The sequence below is a fragment of the Mus caroli genome, unplaced genomic scaffold (genome assembly GCF_978045245.1).
Source record: "Mus caroli unplaced genomic scaffold, Mus_caroli_1 scaffold_14, whole genome shotgun sequence".
NCBI lineage: Eukaryota > Metazoa > Chordata > Mammalia > Rodentia > Muridae > Mus > Mus caroli.
The window spans coordinates 111,337,180-111,355,771 of NW_028227269.1; the positions used below are offsets into that span (position 1 = coordinate 111,337,180).

An 18,592-nucleotide genomic window follows, 5' to 3' on the forward strand; every position below is an offset into this window, starting at 1 on the left:
CACCAGGACCTCAGACTGAGCCTGCCTTTGCAGACAGGCTCATAAACTTGTAAGTTATAATGAGGGCCAGGGTGTACTCATTCCAGCCTGTCTGTGTACTTATGAGAAGAGATCAGGACGCAGACACACACAGATGGAGAGCCTGTGAGGTGCCATGGGGGAGAAGGCACCTACCAGGTAAGGAGAACCCACCCTATTAATACCTGATCTGGAATTTCTCTGAACACAGCTTGAGACAATAAGCATCCACTATGGAGGTAGCTGGATCCATGCTCTTTGCTGAATCTGTAGCAGCCCAAGGTCAGTGAGAACCACATACTTCTCTTCTGGCATGGGAGGCTTTGCCTGGCTCACCTGGAGTCCACCGTGGTCATCAGCTCTGCTCCACAGCCTGCCTATGGCATCAGGACAGCCTCCAGCTCAGAGGTGCCTGAGCTCTTGGTGGCACTGCGAGGGAAGGAACCCAGCTGTGAGGGGCCCACTTGAGGGAGTTCTGGGAGGTCAGAACCAGAAGGGAGGTAGAAGGCTATACACGGTTGTGGTCTGTTTATTGTCCCCTGCTCCTGGGTGTTAGGGCTGATCCACACAGAAGGGGAACCATGAGATACAGAATATTAAAAGAATGTTTTATTGTTTCAAATGCCAAAACAATAGCGTGCATGAGCACACACACACACACACACACACACACACACACACACACGAGAGAGAGAGAGAGAGAGAGAGAGAGAGAGAGAGAGAGAGAGAGAGAGAGAGAGAGAGAGAGAGAAAAGACATTCATGGTCTCTAGAAAAAAGAAGCTTTAAAGATCAAAGCTCTCTAAGCATTTCCTTTAAGTCATTGAAAAGCTGGTGCACACTCTTTCTTTCTGTCTGGAGACTCTGGCTTCTTATTGGCCATATGAGGCAGTGGAGAAATAGACACAGGGCTACTCTCCATTGACCACAGCAGCCCTCCTATTCCAGGTTGGTCCTCAAGATTGCCACTGCAACTGATGGTTTCTGCTGTAGGTGGTCCAATCTGGAAATCAGTCCCACAGAGCAGACCTGCGGCTCCATGGCTTTTTTCTAACTATCTGTTCACTTCTCTCTCCCATTGTTCCTTCTCCTGGAGGTTTTTCTGCCTGGTAACCTAGTCAGTACTCAGTGGTGTATACACTTGTCCCAGCCAGAGCTTTGCAGAGGCTGCACAAAGCAGTCTTTATGTCTCCACATAAAGAGAGAGAGATGTGATGTGTGGATGGTGTCTCTGTGGAGGTGCCAGTGGCCTTGTCTTCAGGTTGTGTGGTCAGTGGTGTCTGTGGACTGGATTCTGCATCTGAAAATCCAGCATGTTGGGTGGGTAACAGGAAGAAAAGACGACATCTTCAGAGGGCTCATCCCAAACAGTTTGAGGGTCACAGATCCTTTCCTCAGCCCAGGGTTCACTGAAGTACCAGGAAGGAAGCTGTCCAAGCATAGCTGGTGCAAAGGATACCAGAGTGACCTTTGGGCTATTGTCACCTGGTCTTCCTAGCAGATGTCTCCATTCAAGGATCTGAAAACAAGGTCCTTTCTGGGAAAACTCATTTTAGATGAAAATGTGAGGTCCAGGCCAACTCCAGGGCTGATGTCCTTGCAGCAGAACTCAGGAAACCTGGATTCCCAGCTCGTTTGAGGCAAACATTCTGAGATCTCAGATCCCCTAGTGCTGGTTTGGAAGGAGATGGTTCTTCTGGTCCGGAGTAGTTAGATATCTGGCAACTGCTATGGAGGTTTTAGGTCTGGGGTAAAGCCTGCTGTGCTTTGTCCTCCAAAGGGGAGACCATGGAGAGTTCTGGATCAGAGAGTCATAGGACTAGAGGGTGTTGATGTCAGACTGCAGTGTGGCCTCCCTGTTAGGCTGCACCATAGAATGAATGGGCTTCTGCAGGGCCTAGGAAGTTCTTCTCATCCCAGAGGAAGTGGCCTAGGCTCCCTGCCCAATCATGTTTCTGTAGTCAGGGGAGATTTTCTGCTTCAGCTCCACGACAGAGGAGAAGATCCACTTTACCTGTGGGGAAGAAGTGAGAGTCAGAGACCACACCCATGCTCAGACCCTCCAATCCTGTGGGAAAGACAGAGGCCGGTCTCTCCTTCAATTCCTTTCATACAAGTAGGAGACTGGAGATGACAAGTGATCAGGGTGGAGATATTGTGGGAGTTGAGGTGGAGATGGTATGAGGATAGCTCACAGAGTACCTTGGGCCATGGGGAGGCTGAGGGAGACATCAAGGGGATTGTGTGTTAGACAGCATGAACCTCATGAAGGCTAGTGTGGAATGCAAGGAGGTTTGGTCTCATAAGACAGTATTAGGATAATACAGGACAGCCAGAGAGACAGAAGGGCAGACAGTGTGGGACACAATGTGGAGTCATATAGAGCAATGTGGGATGGCTCAGGGAATGGTGGAAATTGTGTGTGGGACTTAGTGGGGAGAGCAAAATAACGTCCTTCTACATCAGGGGAGGAGTGAGAGGACATTTTGTAGTCAGTGCAGCCATCACAGCAGAGGGTGGGAGACAGTGCCAACCTTGAAGAGTGTGACAGAGGCGCTGTAGCACACGCTGAGCAGGAAGAGGCTGATGAAGATGGTGATGGTCGTCCAGAGCCCGTCCAACTCCCCATCCTGGGTCTCAGCACAGATATCCAGGTCTAGCCCTGAACAGAGAGGACAGTCAGTGTTTGTCCCAACATGGTTGGTGCTGGGAGAGATTGCCTGTGAGGCAGACATGTCTGCATGGAGTCAGAGGAGAGAGCTCCAGCCTGACTGGGACTGCAGACCCTCCCTGGGGCCTGCTTTCCTTCCTTTCCCTCTGGGACATTAGTCTCAGCCTCCCACCTGACTCCAATAATGCCTTGGGTAGACCTCAGAGTGACCTGGATAGTGCAAGGGCCCTCTATGCTTGTCTCGTCTTTCATCCCTTCAGTACAGGAGAAGGTGGAGGGTCAGCAGGGCCTGTGACCCAGGTCAACAGTGGCTATACAGCTGGACTGACCCTTTGCTGTCCTCCAGTCATCAGCAGAGCCTGTGGCTCATCTTGCCTGATCTTGGGAACATCCCAGTGTGAAATGATTCAGATCATTATCACTATGGTTTGCATAATTCATGTGGGGTTGAAGCATGACCCTGAGGTACCAGAGATGGATCTGGATTCAGAGGATTTGTTTTGAGAGGAGAATTGAGTGTCCTCAGAAGAGGAAAGGTGTGTCTGATTGTGATGGCAGAAACGTGGACATTGAATTTTTGGCCGAGTGTATGGTGATACATTGCTGGATGTAGGTGCTGTGCAGGGCACACAGGCAGGGTCCCAGTGCGTTAAATGTGTGTGTGCACATGTGTATGAGGATACATGTGCTATATGGACTGGATGGTGTTCAGCAGGCTAATTTGAATGGGTCAGGATTCTGCATGAGTGTGGCTATCTAATAGTCCCTCCCTTGGGGCATCAAGAGCCATGTGCCTCAGCCCCAAGTGGCACAGGCAGGAGTGAGCCATCTGTATGGGTGTGCAGACCTTGAGCATTTAAATCTGCCTGAGTTGAGTATATGGATGCTAAGGGTCTCTGGAATGTCCCTGGCCATGTGTGCCTCCACAATAGACTTAGAAAACCCCCCTAGGTAGAGAAGTGGGGCAGTGGGATGGGAACAGTCTGAGCGAGGTGGGTTTGTGTGCTTCTCCATTTGAGGCTTCCTAGGATTATCTCTATGTCTGGCAGCTGCTGGTTCATGGGAAGGCAAGGAAAAGGCACTGCCTAAAGTCAAGCCCAACACTCCAAGGCAGAATGACTCATGACCTCTGAGTTCTGCAGTGCAGAAACGTCATTCTCTTCCTATAGACAAGGCTGTCCTCTAACCCTGGCCAGACCTATCAGCCCGTGAGCTATGCTCTATACCTTGGAAAGAACCAGGACAGTTTTACATGGTCCCAGGCTTTGCTGGGTGCTTTATTTATACAAGGGAAGCATGGATATGGGTGCCAGTGTTCCTTAGGACCCAGGAGCTTTGTGGGTGCTGAGCTCATTTACCCGGAGTCCGGGAGATTGTCTTAGTCGTGTGGTGATTGTGCAGACCCTCGTGGACCACTGAGCAGATGAAGTTATTTCCTTCCTCCCAGTTCTTCTTATCCACCCTGAGCTTGCTGTACATGAAGTAAGAACCATCAGAGTCCAGAACTGGTTCAGTGTTCTTGTAGTTCAGCTTATCAGGCCTACTGCTGGTCCACTCCACATCAATTTCGGGAGGGATGAAGCCTGTGATCATGCAGGTCAGACTGACCTGTTTCTTAGTCATCTCTTCTGCTGGAGGAGGCAAGACATATACCTGTGGAGCTCTGACTGGCCCTGTGAGGGTAGAAGCATACACAGAGGTCATGGCTGAAGCAGAAGTCTGTCCACACAGACCTTTATCGTTATGCCCATCCCAGCCCCCATGCAGTCAGGCTGCAGCTCTCACCTTTGGGTTTTGAGATTTTTCCCTCAATGGGCGCTGGGAGGGCTTTGTTGTTGACCTTGCATTTGAACTCCTTGCCACTCATCCAGTCCTGGTGCTGGATGGGGAGGGCACTGACCACCCGGATAGTACTGTTGTACTCCTCTCTCTGGGTTTGTGTCTGAGCTGTGTGTACTTCCACATTGTTCACGAACCAGCTGACATGGACATCTGGGTCATCCTCGCTCACATCCACCACCACACACGTGACCTTGGGGGTCAGGGAGATCATGAGTACATCCTTGGGCTTTGGGGGGAAGATGAAGACGGATGGTCCACCCAAGAGGTCAGGAGCTGATGAGGAGAGATAGAAATGGATCTGTACATGGCTTTTACTTCAGTTCAGGGATGTTTACAGCACTTACCATTCTCCTGGGAGTGGAGCTCTGGTCTAGTGACTTACCTGGGCATTTGTGACACTCTTTGCATGGAGGACAGGGGTTGGGTGTTCCTCTGGGCTCTGCAGAGAGAAGGTTGAGGGTTACTTGAGTTGAAGGAGAAAAGGCACCAAACCAGGGCTTGGAGACTTTGTCCCTGGGTATGGGCTTAGGTCAGGATGATCCTGGAAATGACCAGGACATCTATCCTAGAGGATCATGACCTTGAGGGAAGGTGGTCATAGTTAGAAGTTTCTAAGAGGGAGTCTGAGTCAGTATCTCCTTCTCTTTTGGGCTAAGTTCCCTTTCCTGGTGATGGCTGCTGATCCTGGCTGGTCTAGCTAGGCTAATGTCTTAGACTAATCACTTGTGAACCTCTACTCCCCTGGTTTTCCTCACCAATTTTCTTGTCCACCTTGGTGCTGCTTGCTGGGTGGGCCACATTGCAGGTGATGGTCTGGCTGGGCCAGGTGCTCGAGGTTACAGTCACTGAGCTGCTGAGGGTGTAGAGGCCAGACTGCAGGAGAGCTGGGAAGGTGTGCACACCACTGGAGAGGGATCCAGAGTTCCAAGTCACAGTCACTGGCTCAGGGAAGTAGCCCTTGACCAGGCATCCCAGGGTCACCGAGGAGCCAGTTGTTACTCCACACACAGGGGCCAGTGGATAGACCGATGGGGGTGTTGTTTTGGCTGCAAGAAAGGAGGATGTGTGAGGTTTTCTGATATCTGTGGCCTCATAAATTTGGAGAGGCTCTTGTCTTAGCTTGGCTGTAAAGACTGTCTTTTTCAGTTGCTTTGAGACAGGCAGTGCCAGCAGCTTCCTTCACTTGATGCTCTAACATGCCCTTATTTTTTCGTGTATTTTATTTTCTATGTATGAATTTGTGTATAATGTGTGTTCCAGATTTCTATTCTGGTAGAAGGGAGCACTGAATACCCGGAAATTGGCTTTTCTTACAGATAGCAGTAAGATGCAATTTAGTTGTTGGCAATGGAATCTGTGTCCTCTGGAATTGCAGCTATTGTTTTTAACCACTGTGCAGTCTCTCCAGCCCCATGAAACCTGATCATTCATTGATGAAGATCTACAGAAACACCTTCTACCGTTATGCAAGGTCTTTTTCCTAAATCTCTATTCTAGGTTCTACTATGACTTTAGTTCTCTTTGGACCTTAGTCCCTGCTTCCTAAGGATCACCAACAACCCCCTACCTACACCTTCTGTTTGTGGGCAGCCTTTGTGCCTCGACCTATCTGGCTACTATCTGGTACATGTGCTAAGCAGCTCAGTCTCCTGATGAGAACCTGATAATCTCAGCCACCTTCCTCCTCCTTCCTCATTCTTTACATTGCCCTAAGTCCTCCTTGATAGTGCTAATGGTGCCAGGACCCAGAAAAGTCTCTTACCCTAGCCCTGGAAATAGGAGTGTGTGCTGCATTCCTCAGGAAGACATCTTGTCCTCCATCCCTGTTGACATGAGTTAATTCTCTTTTAATCATAATAACACACTTTTTCTCATTTGTATGGAAATTCATACTGAACAATGAGTTCTGGGTTGCAAAAGAGTATTAGTTTGTCAACTATTTTCCTTGCCTCTGCTTTCATTGAAGTAAATTAACACCAATGCTCAATTCATTCTCACTCCCAGGTCCTTTCTGCTCTTTCCACCTCTCCTGTACACTACTTTCCACCATCCCCTGCTCAAACTCTGAGAGTTACCCCACCTCTCTTCTGTGGGTCAACTCAGGCTACTTCATGCTCTCATAGGAGTTTTCACCTCCTGCCTTACGTTTCCATAATGTTTGAGGAACCGAGCTAGGGCCTCTGATAATAAAACTTTAACTCAGAGGATGTCAGTGCCAGAGTCTTTTCCTGCCTCTGTTTCTGCTGAATCACACAACTCTCCCGGCCCCCCGAGGACTCTCTGCAGCCAAGCTGTTCTTCTGCCTGAGTTCCAGGAGAGCCCGGAGTCCTTTCCCATCCCTTTCCCTTCTCTTCTTGTTGTCTCTTCCTTATCCAGCTGAGATACAACTGCTCTGTCAGCCTGAGCCCCCACAGGCCTCTGCCATGAAGTGTGTAAGGGAGGACCCTTGTCACTTCCTGGGTCCACAGGAAGTTCTCCTCTGTGGAGAGGTCCTGAGCAGAGATTTTCACTCATCTTCACCCTCTGAGATGAGCCCCTAGATCCTGTGGATCTCACACTCTCCTGATCTCCCATGCTCCCAGCTCTGGAAGCTTTCCACAAGCTCCATTTTGCTAGTTTTCCTGTGCTGGTCTCATTAGCTAACAGGTGCTTAGTCCTTTCCCACAATCAGAGGAGCCAGCTGCATTAGCTGCCTCCAGGAGCTCTTGGTTTTCATATCCTTCTGTCCCTGTCAGCTTGAAGTCAGGGTAGTTAGTGGGACAACTTGCCCACTAAGTTGTACTGCTTGCCAGCCATTCAGTCTCATCCCTGTTTCTCACACCCTGTTGTCTACAGCTGCCCCATTCTGGATGGTTTTCTACCCTCCTCCCTGGCTGCTGCATTGTCCTGGAGGGTGGCTTGGAATCCTTTTACCACCTCTCCTTCCCCTGTGCTTTTGATGCATGTCTGGCCTGAGCTCCCAGACATCCCTGTTGGGGCTCCCTCCTGGGGTTTTACTGGATGCCCATTAATCCCATCTTTCCTACTCTCTTACAGATGCTTCATTCCTTTTATCTTTACCTGTTCCTGCTCCCCTGCAGATTCTCAACACTGTCCCCTAAGTTTCTAGAGTTTCTGGGGACCCCACGTGCCCCTCTCCTCTCAAACCTCTGAACCAAGCTGTGTGGCTTGGTTCTCTACAGGCTAACAAGTCTCCAACCTCTATTGAGTTGCTTGGCCTGTTTCCTTGCCCCCTGCCCCCATAACAACCCCAGATCTTCAGTGACTCCTTGGGTGTGTCTATCATACTCCTCTCTTCTCCAGATCTCCTGTGGCTATATTGTCTTTTGTCCCACAACTCCACTAGCTCCACTTCCCCTGTCATTGCTCAGCTTGTTCTCCAGAGCTCTAGGTCTTCTCTGTGTTCTACCACTCCCACCTGTCCCAGAGACCTTGCTACTGCTCTGTCCCCTATCCTCCTGCAGCTGCTCTGGGACCCTAACTCTGATACTTACTACACCCTCTGTAAATGCTCAGCCTTCTGCTCACTCTTATACTCAGGGTTATCCTGGTTCTTGAGCTCTCCTGTTTTCTTCGACCTTCCCCAGACTCTGTTAGGTCCTCAGTCATTCCTGGCATCTCTGTCTGCACCAGATCTCCTGTAGGTGCTTGACTTTGCTCCATAGCAGCACTAGTCCTTGTTCTCTGTAAGCTACCTGCCCTGTTTCCCCTGATACAGACTTGCCCAAGTTCTCCTATAGCTGCTCAGGATAACACCTCTCTTCCCATAAACCCCAGCATTTCTGTAGCTGTTTTCCCTCATGTCATAGACCCTCACCTTCCCCAGTCCTTCCATAGGTCCTTGGATTGGTCCCTCATATTCCCACTTTCTATAACTTGTCCATAGCATCTGTTTCAGCTCTGCTTTAGCTCCTCATTATACTTTCTTATACTTCAAAGTTTTCCCATGGCTGCAGTTCTGTCCTCTCATATTTCCACATGACCCAGCTCCCCCATACCTGGTAAATATAGCTTCCCACATCACTACTTTCCTTAAATTTTTCATAGTTGTTGGGCCTGGTTCCTCACACCTCACCTGTCCCAGTTGGACCATAGATTATCTCCATGATCACCTTCATTCCACAGTTCCACCAGAGCTACCAAATCTGGTCCATTTCACTCCCATTTATCCCAGATCCCCATAGCTGCACATCTGGTCCCTTATAATCCTACCAGCCTCAGTTATGTAATCCTATCAGCCTCTGGTTCCTTACTCTCATATTTGCCCCTGTTGCCCATAATTACTAGGTTTTATCCCATAGAACCATGCTTATACAGACGTTCCACACCTGATAAGACTAGTCCTTCACACCCCATCCTGCCCCAGTTCCTCCATAGCTGCTAGGACTGGTTCCCTTACATTCTTACCATCCTCAGCTTCAGCATAGCTTTCAGAAGTGATCCCCATAATCCTCCTTTCCTCATCTGTCCCATAGCTGCTAGGAGCATTTACTCTCTTTTCTACCATATCCAGCTCCCCCATAATTGCTAGGACTTTGTACTACTATCTGCAGCTCCTCCGTAACTGCAAACATTATTTTCCCCATTCCTACCATCACCAGCTACCCCATAGCTGCTAGGGCTGGTTGCCCACTTCCTACTATCCCCAGCTCCCCAATAGCTTTTAGGCCTTGGCCTCACACTCCTACCATCCTCAGCTCCCCCATAGCTTCCAGGAGTGATCTCCACATTCCTACCATCCCCAGCTGCCCCATGACTTCTAGGACTGGTCCCTAACACTCCCACCTACCACAGCTCCACCATAGCTGCAAGGTCTGGTTCCTCACACTCCTACCTGCATCAGCTCCTTTCTAACTTCTAGGTCTGGTTCCCACATTCCTACCATCCCCTACTCTCCACATATGTGCTATTTCTGGTCCCCCACATTCCTGACATCATCAACTCCCATGAGCTTCTAGCACTGGCCCCCCACATTCCTCTCATCCCCAGACCCCCTTTAGCTGCTCTGATTTGTCCCCTAGTCCCTAGGGTAGCTCTGAGGTCCAGACTCTGACAATGGCCACAGTATCTTTACAGAGGCTCAGCTTGCCTTCCCAACTCCTTTCTGTTTCAGAACTCCTGTAAACCTTTGTTTGGTCCCTGGAGAGTGTCCTGGTCCATTGCTAACCACACCTACCTAGGCCCCTGACCCCTATGTAGGTCTTTTATTTGTTTCGCCTACCTCCACCAGCCCAGCTTACTTAGATCTGTTTGGCTTGGTCCTCCCATGTACCACCAGCCCCAGATTCCCCAAGGCTGCTCTGCAAGGGTTTCTGAGCTTTTGGAGGTATCATGGCTCTGTACTACTATGCCCTCATTAAGTCACCTTCACCTGTGCTGCCTGGTCCCCACCCACAGCTGTACTGTGTGGTCTCCACCCACATCTGTACTGCATGTTCCCTACCCAGAGCTGTACTCCCTGTCCCCTACCCACATGTGCTGCCTGGTCCCCACCAACAGCTGTACTGCCTGGTCCCCACCCACAGTTGTACTGCCTGTTCCTCACCCACAGCTGAACTGCCTGTTTCCCAACCACAGCTGAACTGCCTGGTCCTCACCGAGAGCTGTACTGCCTGGTCACTACCCATAGCTGTACTGTCTGTTCCCTACCCAGAGCTGCACTGCCTGGTTCCCACCCACAGCTGTACTGCCCAGTCTCAACCCACAGCTGTACTGCCTGATACCCACCCAGAGCTGTACTACCTGGTCCTAACCCACAGCTGTACTGCCTGTTCCCTACCCAGAGCTGGTCTGCCTGGTCCCTACTCACAGCTGTACTGCCTGCTCCCCACCCAGAGCTGTACTGCCTGGTCCCCACCCAGAGCTGTACTGCCTGTTCCTCACCCACAGCTGTACTGCCTGGTCCCTACCCACAGCTGTACTTCCTGGTTGCCACACACAGCTGTACTGCCTGGTCCTCATCCACAGCTGTAATGCCTGGTCCTCACCCACAGCTGTATTGTCTGGTCCCTACCCATAGCTGTACTGCCTGTTCACTACCCACAGCTGTACTGCCTGGTGTCTATCCCGAGCTGTACTGCCTGGTTAACACCCAAAGCTGTACTGTCTGGTGTCTATCCAGAGCTGTACTGCCTGTTCCCTTCGCAGAGCTGTACTGCCTGTTCCCTACCTAAAGATGCACTGCCTGCTCCCTACCCACAGCTCTTCTGCCTCATTCCTAGCCACAGCTGTCCTGCCTGGACACTAGCCACAGCTGTACTGCCTGGTCCCCACCCAGAGCTGTACTGCCTGGTCCCTACCCAGAGCTGTACTGACTGGTCCCCACCCAGAGCTGTACTTGCTGGTCCTCACTCACAGCTGTACTGCCTGGTCCCCACCCAGAGCTGTACTGCCTGGTCTCTTTCCAGAGCTGTACTGCCTGTTCCCTACCCATAGCTGTACTGCTTGGTCCTCACCCACAGCTGTACTGCCTGGTTCCTACCCACATCTGTACTGCCTGGTCCCCTCCCAGAGCTGTACTGCCTGGTCTCTTTCCCGAGTTGTACTGCCTGGTCCCTACCCAGAGCTGTACTGCCTTGGTCCCCACCCAGAGCTGTACTGCCTGGTCCCCACCCACAGCTGTACTGGCTGGTCCTCACCCACAGCTGTACTGCCTGGTCCCCACCCACAGCTGTACTGCCTGGTCTCTTTCCAGAGCTGTACTGCCTGTTCCCTACCCAGAGCTGTTGCCTGGTTCCCACCCAGAGCTGTACTGCCTGGTCCCTACCCAGAGTTGTACTCCCTGGTCCCTACCCAGAGCTGTACTGCCTGTTCCCTACCCAGAGCTGTACTGCCTGGTCCCCACTGACAGCTGTATTGCCTGGTCCCTACCAGCAGCTGTACTGCCTGTTCCCTACCCAGAGCTATACTGCCTGGTTCCCACCCAGAGCTGTACTGCCTGGTCCCTACCCAGAGCTGTACTGCCTGGTTGCCTCCTACACGTGTACTACACGAGCCCTACTGGAGCTGTATGCCTGTTCCCCATCTACAGCTGTACTTCCTTGTCCTCATCTGTATTTGTATGCCTGTTCCTAGCACAAATGTACTGTGGGTCCCCAACTGCATTGTACTGCCTGGTCCACACCCATATCTCTAGTGCATGATCCATACTTGCATTGGTACTGCCGGAATCATACCTGCATCGGTACTGCCTGGTCCCCAGAGTTCCACAGGTGGTAGCCTTTCTCTTGAGAAATTTACCTTCTTTCAGCTTCATTCCTGGAATCCACTATCCAATGCTGTTCTTGAAGTCTGAGCTCCAGGTCATCAACTCTTACTAAAACTCCTCAGGTAGGTACATCAGCCTTTGCCAATGAACCCTCCCTATCCCCTCTTTACCCACTCTCTCAATCCTGTAGGCCTCTGCCCTACCCTTTCTACACTGGATTTTCTTTCCTCTGCTGCCTCAGCTGTCCTTTGTCCACCAGTCTCCTGGCCAGGCCAGACCCTCAGCTTTCTGGGTCTCTCCCATTAACTCCTTGAGGCTTACTCTGGTTGTCTGTATGTGTCAGCAGCTTTAGTGGTCCGTTCTCCTGTGTGTGGGAACTCTGGAGTCTTCCGGCTTGATCCCAGGCTGCAGGTACTCACCTTTTCTCTGCAACAGTCAGGCCCTTTTTGGGGGGCTGATCTGTCAACTCCTTCCCTTCCTCCTGTGATCTTCCATCTATTAGGTCTGGAAAGGCCCCCTGCTCTACCTAGGCTGTGGCTCTCTCCATTTTCTCAGCTGAGCACACTCACATGTGGAGCCGCGTGAAGAAGATTGCTGCTATTTTTGCTTTGTCACTGTGCTTCTAACAGCCCAGCTATGAGCTCTGCCTCATCCTTCCAGGATTTACAGTCCTTGCACCAGAGGTGTGAAGATCACACTTCTCCCAACCCAGTACCTACTAAGAACAGGATTGAAACTGGGTGACACGGGACGCTTCCTGAGGTTCCTCTTTCTTCTGTTGGTTTCAGTGTTTGGGGTAGCGGGAGAGCAGGGGGAGTCCACACATGGTCTAGGTTACCTCTTGTAGGGGTGGGCAAGGGAGATGATCCTCTTGAGACCCATAGAGAACATATGAAGCCTAGTTGTCTCAACCCAGTGTTCCTGGGTTGCCTGTGGCTGAGTGCCTATGTCTACTCTCCTGATCACCTCAATGGAGAAGACTTTCTCTCAGTCTGAACTATAACCCAGCTTATGTACCAACCTCTGCTATTCTCTCTCCAACCAGTGCTATCTCTCTAGACCCCAGAAGTGTCTCTGGCTCAAGGAGGAAAGTGAAGTCTGGAGTGAGAGTGCAGAGTGCAGCAAGTCAGGTGTTGAGGGGAAAGTGCTCTGGCTTCTGACTGTGCTACCAAGCAGTGGATCATATGGCTGCAGAGAGATGCTGGGCAAGGATCCAGAAGTGGCTCTTTTCTAAACTAAGAGAGGCTATGCGTACGGAGGGTCTCTGATGGCTGGATTTACATGGATTTCATTTCTTGGGTCAGGTTCCACAATTCTAATCCTGGGGTCTTATATGATAGGTAACAGTGGGAACACTCAGTGTAGTCAACCATATATATTGGAATAAAAGTACTCATTGAGACCAGATCAGATGGTGGCAGGGCTGGGTGGGGTACAGGATAAGGAAGGGGGGTTAAACAAGGTCCTGGGAGCCTGAGTAGGGGTTATGTTCGGAAGGTTTAGAGACTGGCCAAGTTCATGAAGAGTAGGGGTACCACCAATCCTAGAGGACCCAGGGCTGCATTCAAATAAGGGCTTCTCTAGGCTGGGCAGTTTGTTCACATCTCCTGCTTTGCAGCCAGAATCATAGCCCTGTCCATCTAGTTCCTGATTCCCATGGCCACCTTGTTGTTTGGTCAAGATTACTTCCCTGAGCCAGTAACTATATCATGGAAGTCTGGAGCTTTGTTCAGTGGTGCGAGCAACTTAACATTTTTCTTTTTGTTCAAGCTGTTCTACTTCAGGAGGTCAGTAATTATGCCTGCCAACTACTGTAGTAGGCAGGCTAGTATGAGACTCAAGATAGACAGTACCAGGTAGTACCTGGATGGAGAAGAAAATTGATGAGTGTAAGTTCAGCAGCTGAATGGTCAGCTGGAGGTCATGCTTATGTCATTTTCTCCCCTAGATCAACAGTCTTGAAGAGATGTGCCCAGGGAGGACACCTAAGGTCACAGCACTGGGTTCTTCATGTCAACCCCTTCTTATGACCAACTGCAAATCCCATCTGTTAAGCCCAGTTCTGCATGAACCCCACAGGTCAGTATGGACCTTTCCCATCATCCATTGGTCAGTGCAGCCATTGAAGAGAAATAATCAAGCCTCTGTAGGTAGAGTTGACCTGGAGTGCTGGGTCTCTGCTATACCAGAGGCCTTGCCTGATCCTCTAAGGCTCCTCAACCAGGTCTTAGATCTTCACCCTTTGTCAGATATGGGCAGTGTCTCTGTACCCAGGCGTCGTCCCTGGCACTGCTCCCTCTCTTATGGGCCCATCACTGTCAGTGTGCTTTCAATGCTGACTGCTGGGATTGGAGGGCAAAGGGCTCTTGCCTCAGGAGAGCCAGATGAATGGATAAACAAACCAGTATAAGACTGAATGAGTGGACCAGAGTGATGGTTTAGGAGGTAAGGATGCCAAAGTTCCACATCTAGGACTCACTCGTTGAGGAGAGACTTTACTCTTGCAGGTTCATTGATGGCTTTGTGTTCTGTGGCATGTACTCTCCCACCAACACACACACTCAAATACACATGCACCCTTACACAAAGAAACACCTGAAATAGTGAGTAGACACATGACCATGCTGGGGAGCGAATGTTTCTCAGGATCTGCAAGGTCACTAGAGATCCTAGATGACACCTTCCCAAAGACTGCCTACCTCAGCCTCCTGAGAAAGTCTTCCTGGAAGGATTGTGTCCCATGGGCATCATGGCAAGATTTCCTTCTGGGAACTTGAGAGTGGTGTGTGAATATGTGTGTGTGGTGTGTGATGTGTATGAGTGTGTGTATTGTGTTGGCTTTATGTTGAGTGTGTCCAAGTATGATTCTTTCTCTCTCTCTCTCTCTCTCTCTCTCTCTCTCTCTCTCTCTGTGTTGTGAGAGTGGGTACGATGTGTGTGATTGTGGGTGTGTATTTTGTGTGTGTATGTGGTGCCTTTCTGTGTGTATGTGTGTGGCATGTGTGAGTGTATGAGTGTTGTGTTTATGTTGAATGTGTTTATGTGTGGTTGTGTGCATGCACATGTCATGGTGCACATATGGAGGACAGCTTTTGGGAATCAATTTACTTTCCCCTCTACCATATGGGTCCTGATGATCAAATTCAGCTCCTGGATTTTCAGTGCACTTGGGTTTCGCCATCACCGTTTCATTACCCACTGAAGTACTCCACACAGAGTGCCTTTTCCTGCTGAGCCGTTTGTGCAGTAGCTTTCTTTCTTGTTAGGGAATCTCACAATACTTTTAATGTATAAAACCAACCCCTGTTCCCTCTCCTCCATTCCCTCTTCTTCCCCACTGGATTTCTTCCCTAACATCATGGGTCACTGGGGAGTGGGCACGTGCTCACCCCTCTCTCTGTTTGTCACTGTGGAGGGACCAGCTACCTCAGGTTCCTGCTCTCCCTTCCCACAGGGATAGACCCTAGGCTTAAACTGCGGTTGAGGAAAACTGCTATTGTCAGGAGACTTTATCACTGCCACAGAAACAAAGGCAAGACTCTTGCTGTGCCGGACTGTACACTTGAACTCTGAGACAAAACCAACATTTCCTCTTATCAGAGCAAGAAAACAGTCCCAGGCCTAAATGATCTCTAAATTCATGATCTCTGTCCTTCCTTCTCTGCTTTGCATGGAGGGATGTTTGGTTGCACACTGAGCAGAGGTTTGTGAAGGATTAAATAGCTTTTCTCAGGGTTAGGGCAGCTGTCCTCTTTGTAGGCTACACTCCACTGTCCTAACTCCCAGTTGTGTGTCCTAAGTGCCCAGCTTTGTAGCACCTGCTCAGTACACTTGACCAAAGTCCAGGCTCCATGCAGCTGTCTGTGCATGAGCTATGAATACCTCCAGGGTCCATCTCCCTATGGCTTCTCCCGCAGCAACACCACTCACAGGAATCTGCTGCGCCTCAGTTCTAGGTAGAGCAGGTCTTTCCCAACACCAGAGGCTGCAATGGCACTGGCTAGTTAAGATTCTGCCTCTCCCTTCTCCCCCTCCCTCTTGGCTATGCTGACAGGATCTTCTCTTGACCAGTTCCAGTCCAGTTGAGTTTTCTCAAATAGCTTCCACTAGAGAGAATATAGACTTGAACAGTCTCTAATAGTCAAGGATATATCTTAAGACATCTAAATTCCATCTGAGAACTCACTGCCCAGCTAGCACCTGGCTCCTGCTTTAGGTCTTTGCTTAGGAGGCCTTAGATTGTGTACCTTAGCTTTCCATTGATGCTAACACTCCTACATTCCAGAAGCATTGTTCTGGGCCTCTCTACAGTGCTATCTTAGGCTATGGATCCCAAGTCTTCTGATCTACACGAGAAGACAGAATCCAACCCTGGTAGGACACAGACAGACCCAGCAGAGCAGAGACACTTGACAGCCCCTGTATAATCTTTCTCTAGAGTATTTCTTCTCTTTCTTATTTCTTCACTTTCCATAGCAATGTTGTTATTGTAAGGTAGTGCAAGAGGATCATAGTGAACGATCTTCTCTATAGCAAGGAATATAACTTCTCTATAGCTGCCTTTGAACCTTGTCCTCTGCTCTGATCATCCTGGAATAATTATCTGCTCTGTTCTGACAGCTTTAAAACTTTCTAGACAGCCATGGCCTGTACAAAGTGAGCTAGCTCCTGAATGAGTCACCCCTACATCGCACCCTTACCGAAATAGCAGAGCTTTGTAGGACAGCCTCCTGCTGGGAAAAAAAAAAACTTTCTATGTGGAGGAGGTGCCTGAGCTCTTGGTGGCTTTGCAAGGTATGGAACCCATGTTTGAGGGACCCACTGAGGCAGCCCTGATAGGAAACACTAGGATGGAGGTAGAGGGCAGTGCATGGCTCTGGTCTGTTTAATTGTGCCCTGTTCCTGTGTGTTAGGGCTGATCCACATAGAAGGGGAACCATGAGATACAGAATATTAAAAGAATGTTTTATTGTTTAAAATGCAAATACAACAACATGCTTGAATGTACACACACATAGAGACAGAACACACACACACATACAAGCACACACACACAGAAGCACACACACACAGAAGCACACACACAGAGAGAGAGAGAGAGAGAGAGAGAGAGAGAGAGAGAGAGACGGAGAGGGAGATAGAGAGAGAGATACAGAGAGAGAGAGAGAGAGAGAGAGAGAGAGAGAGAGATACAGAGAGAGAAAGAGAGAGAGAGAGTGAGAGAGAGCGAGCGAGAGAGCAGGCGTTCATGGTCGATATAAAAGAAAAAAAAAAAGAAGCTTTAAAGATCCAAAATGTCTAAGCATTTCCTTCCAGTCACAGAAACGCTGGTGCACACTCTTTCTTTCTGTCTGGGGACTCTGGCTTCTTATTGTCCATATGAGGCAGTGGAGAAATAGATACAGGGCTACTCTCCATTGACCACAGTAGGCCTCCTATTCCAGGTTGATCCTCCTAGATTGCCACTGCAACTGATGGTTTCTGCTGTAGGTGGTCCAATCTGGAAATCAGTCCCGCAGAACAGACTTGCGGCACCATGGCTTTTTTCTAACTATCTGTTCACATCTCTCCCCCATTGTTTCTTCCCCCAACCCAGATTTTTTTTCTTTTTTGAGCCAACAGGAATCTTCTCCTCAGGGCTCTCCTGGAGGTTTTTCTGCCTGGTAACCTAGTCAGTACTCAGTGGTGTATACACTTGTCCCTGCTAGTGCTTTGTAGAGCCTACACAGAGGAGTTCTATGTCTCCACAGAGTGTGGATGGTGTCTCTGTGGAGGTGCCAGTGGCCTTGTCTTGAGGTTGTGTGGTCAACGGTGTCTGTGGATTGGATTCTGCATCTGAGAATCCAGCATGTTGAGTGGGTAGCAGGAATAGAAGATTGCGCATTCTTCAGGGAGCTCGTCCCAACACTTTGCGGATCACAGATCCTTTCCTCAGCCCAGGCTTCACTGAAGTACCAGGAAGGAAGAGGGCCAAGTATTGTGGATGCAAAGGATACCAGAGTGACCCATTGGGCTATAGTGACCCTGGTCTTCTTAGCAGATGTCTCCTTTCAATGACATGAAAACATTGCTCTTTGGAGGACATATTTGAAAAAAAAAAAGTGAAGTCCAGGCCAACTCCAGGGCTGATGTCCTTGCAGCAGAACTCAGGAAACCTGGATTCCCAGCTCGTTTGAGGCAAACGTTCTGAGATCTCAGATCCCCTAGTGCTGGTTTGGAAGGAGATGGTTCTTCTGGTCCGGAGTAGTTAGATATCTGGCAACTGCTATGGAGGTGTTTAGGTCTGGGGTAAAGCCTGCTGTGCATGTGGTCCTCCAAAGGGGAGACCATGGAGAGTTCTGGATCAGAGAGTCATAGGGCTAGAGGGTGTCCTCCCTGTTAGGCTGCACAGTAGGATGGATGGGCCTCTGCAGGGCTAGGAAGCTCTTCTGATCCCACAGGAAGTAGCCTAGGCTCCCTGCCCAATCATGTTTCTGTAGTCAGGGGAGATCTTCTGCTTCAGCTCCACCACTGAGGAGAAGATCCACTTTACCTGTGGGGAAGAAGTGAGAGTCAGAGACCACACCCATGCTCAGACCCTCCAATCCTGTGGGAAAGACAGAGGCCGGTCTCTCCTTCAATTCCCTTCATACAGGTAGGAGACTGGGTATGGGAAGTGGTAAGAGTGGAGATATTGTGGGAGTTGAGGTGGAGATGGTATGAGGATAGCTCACAGAGTACCTTGAGCCATGGTGAGGCTGAGGGGGATATCAAGGGGATTGTGTGTTAGACACCATGAATCTCATGAAGGCTAGTGTGGACACAAGGAGGTTTGGTCTTATAAGACAGTATCAGGATCACGCAGGACAGCCAGAA

At 49.9% G+C, this 18,592-nt stretch overlaps 2 gene segments (V, D, J or C); both read right to left on the reverse strand.

Moving 5' to 3' along the window:
- Positions 1-18,592, reverse strand: part of LOC110306601 (Ig alpha chain C region-like) — a 176,134-nt gene that overhangs the window by 25,171 nt on the left and 132,371 nt on the right.
- On the reverse strand, positions 1,948-9,052 carry LOC110306603 (immunoglobulin heavy constant gamma 2A-like). The segment is given in 7 exon segments: positions 1,948-2,031; positions 2,552-2,679; positions 4,047-4,361; positions 4,474-4,803; positions 4,913-4,969; positions 5,286-5,576; positions 8,938-9,052. Coding segments are annotated over 7 exon segments (1,320 nt in total).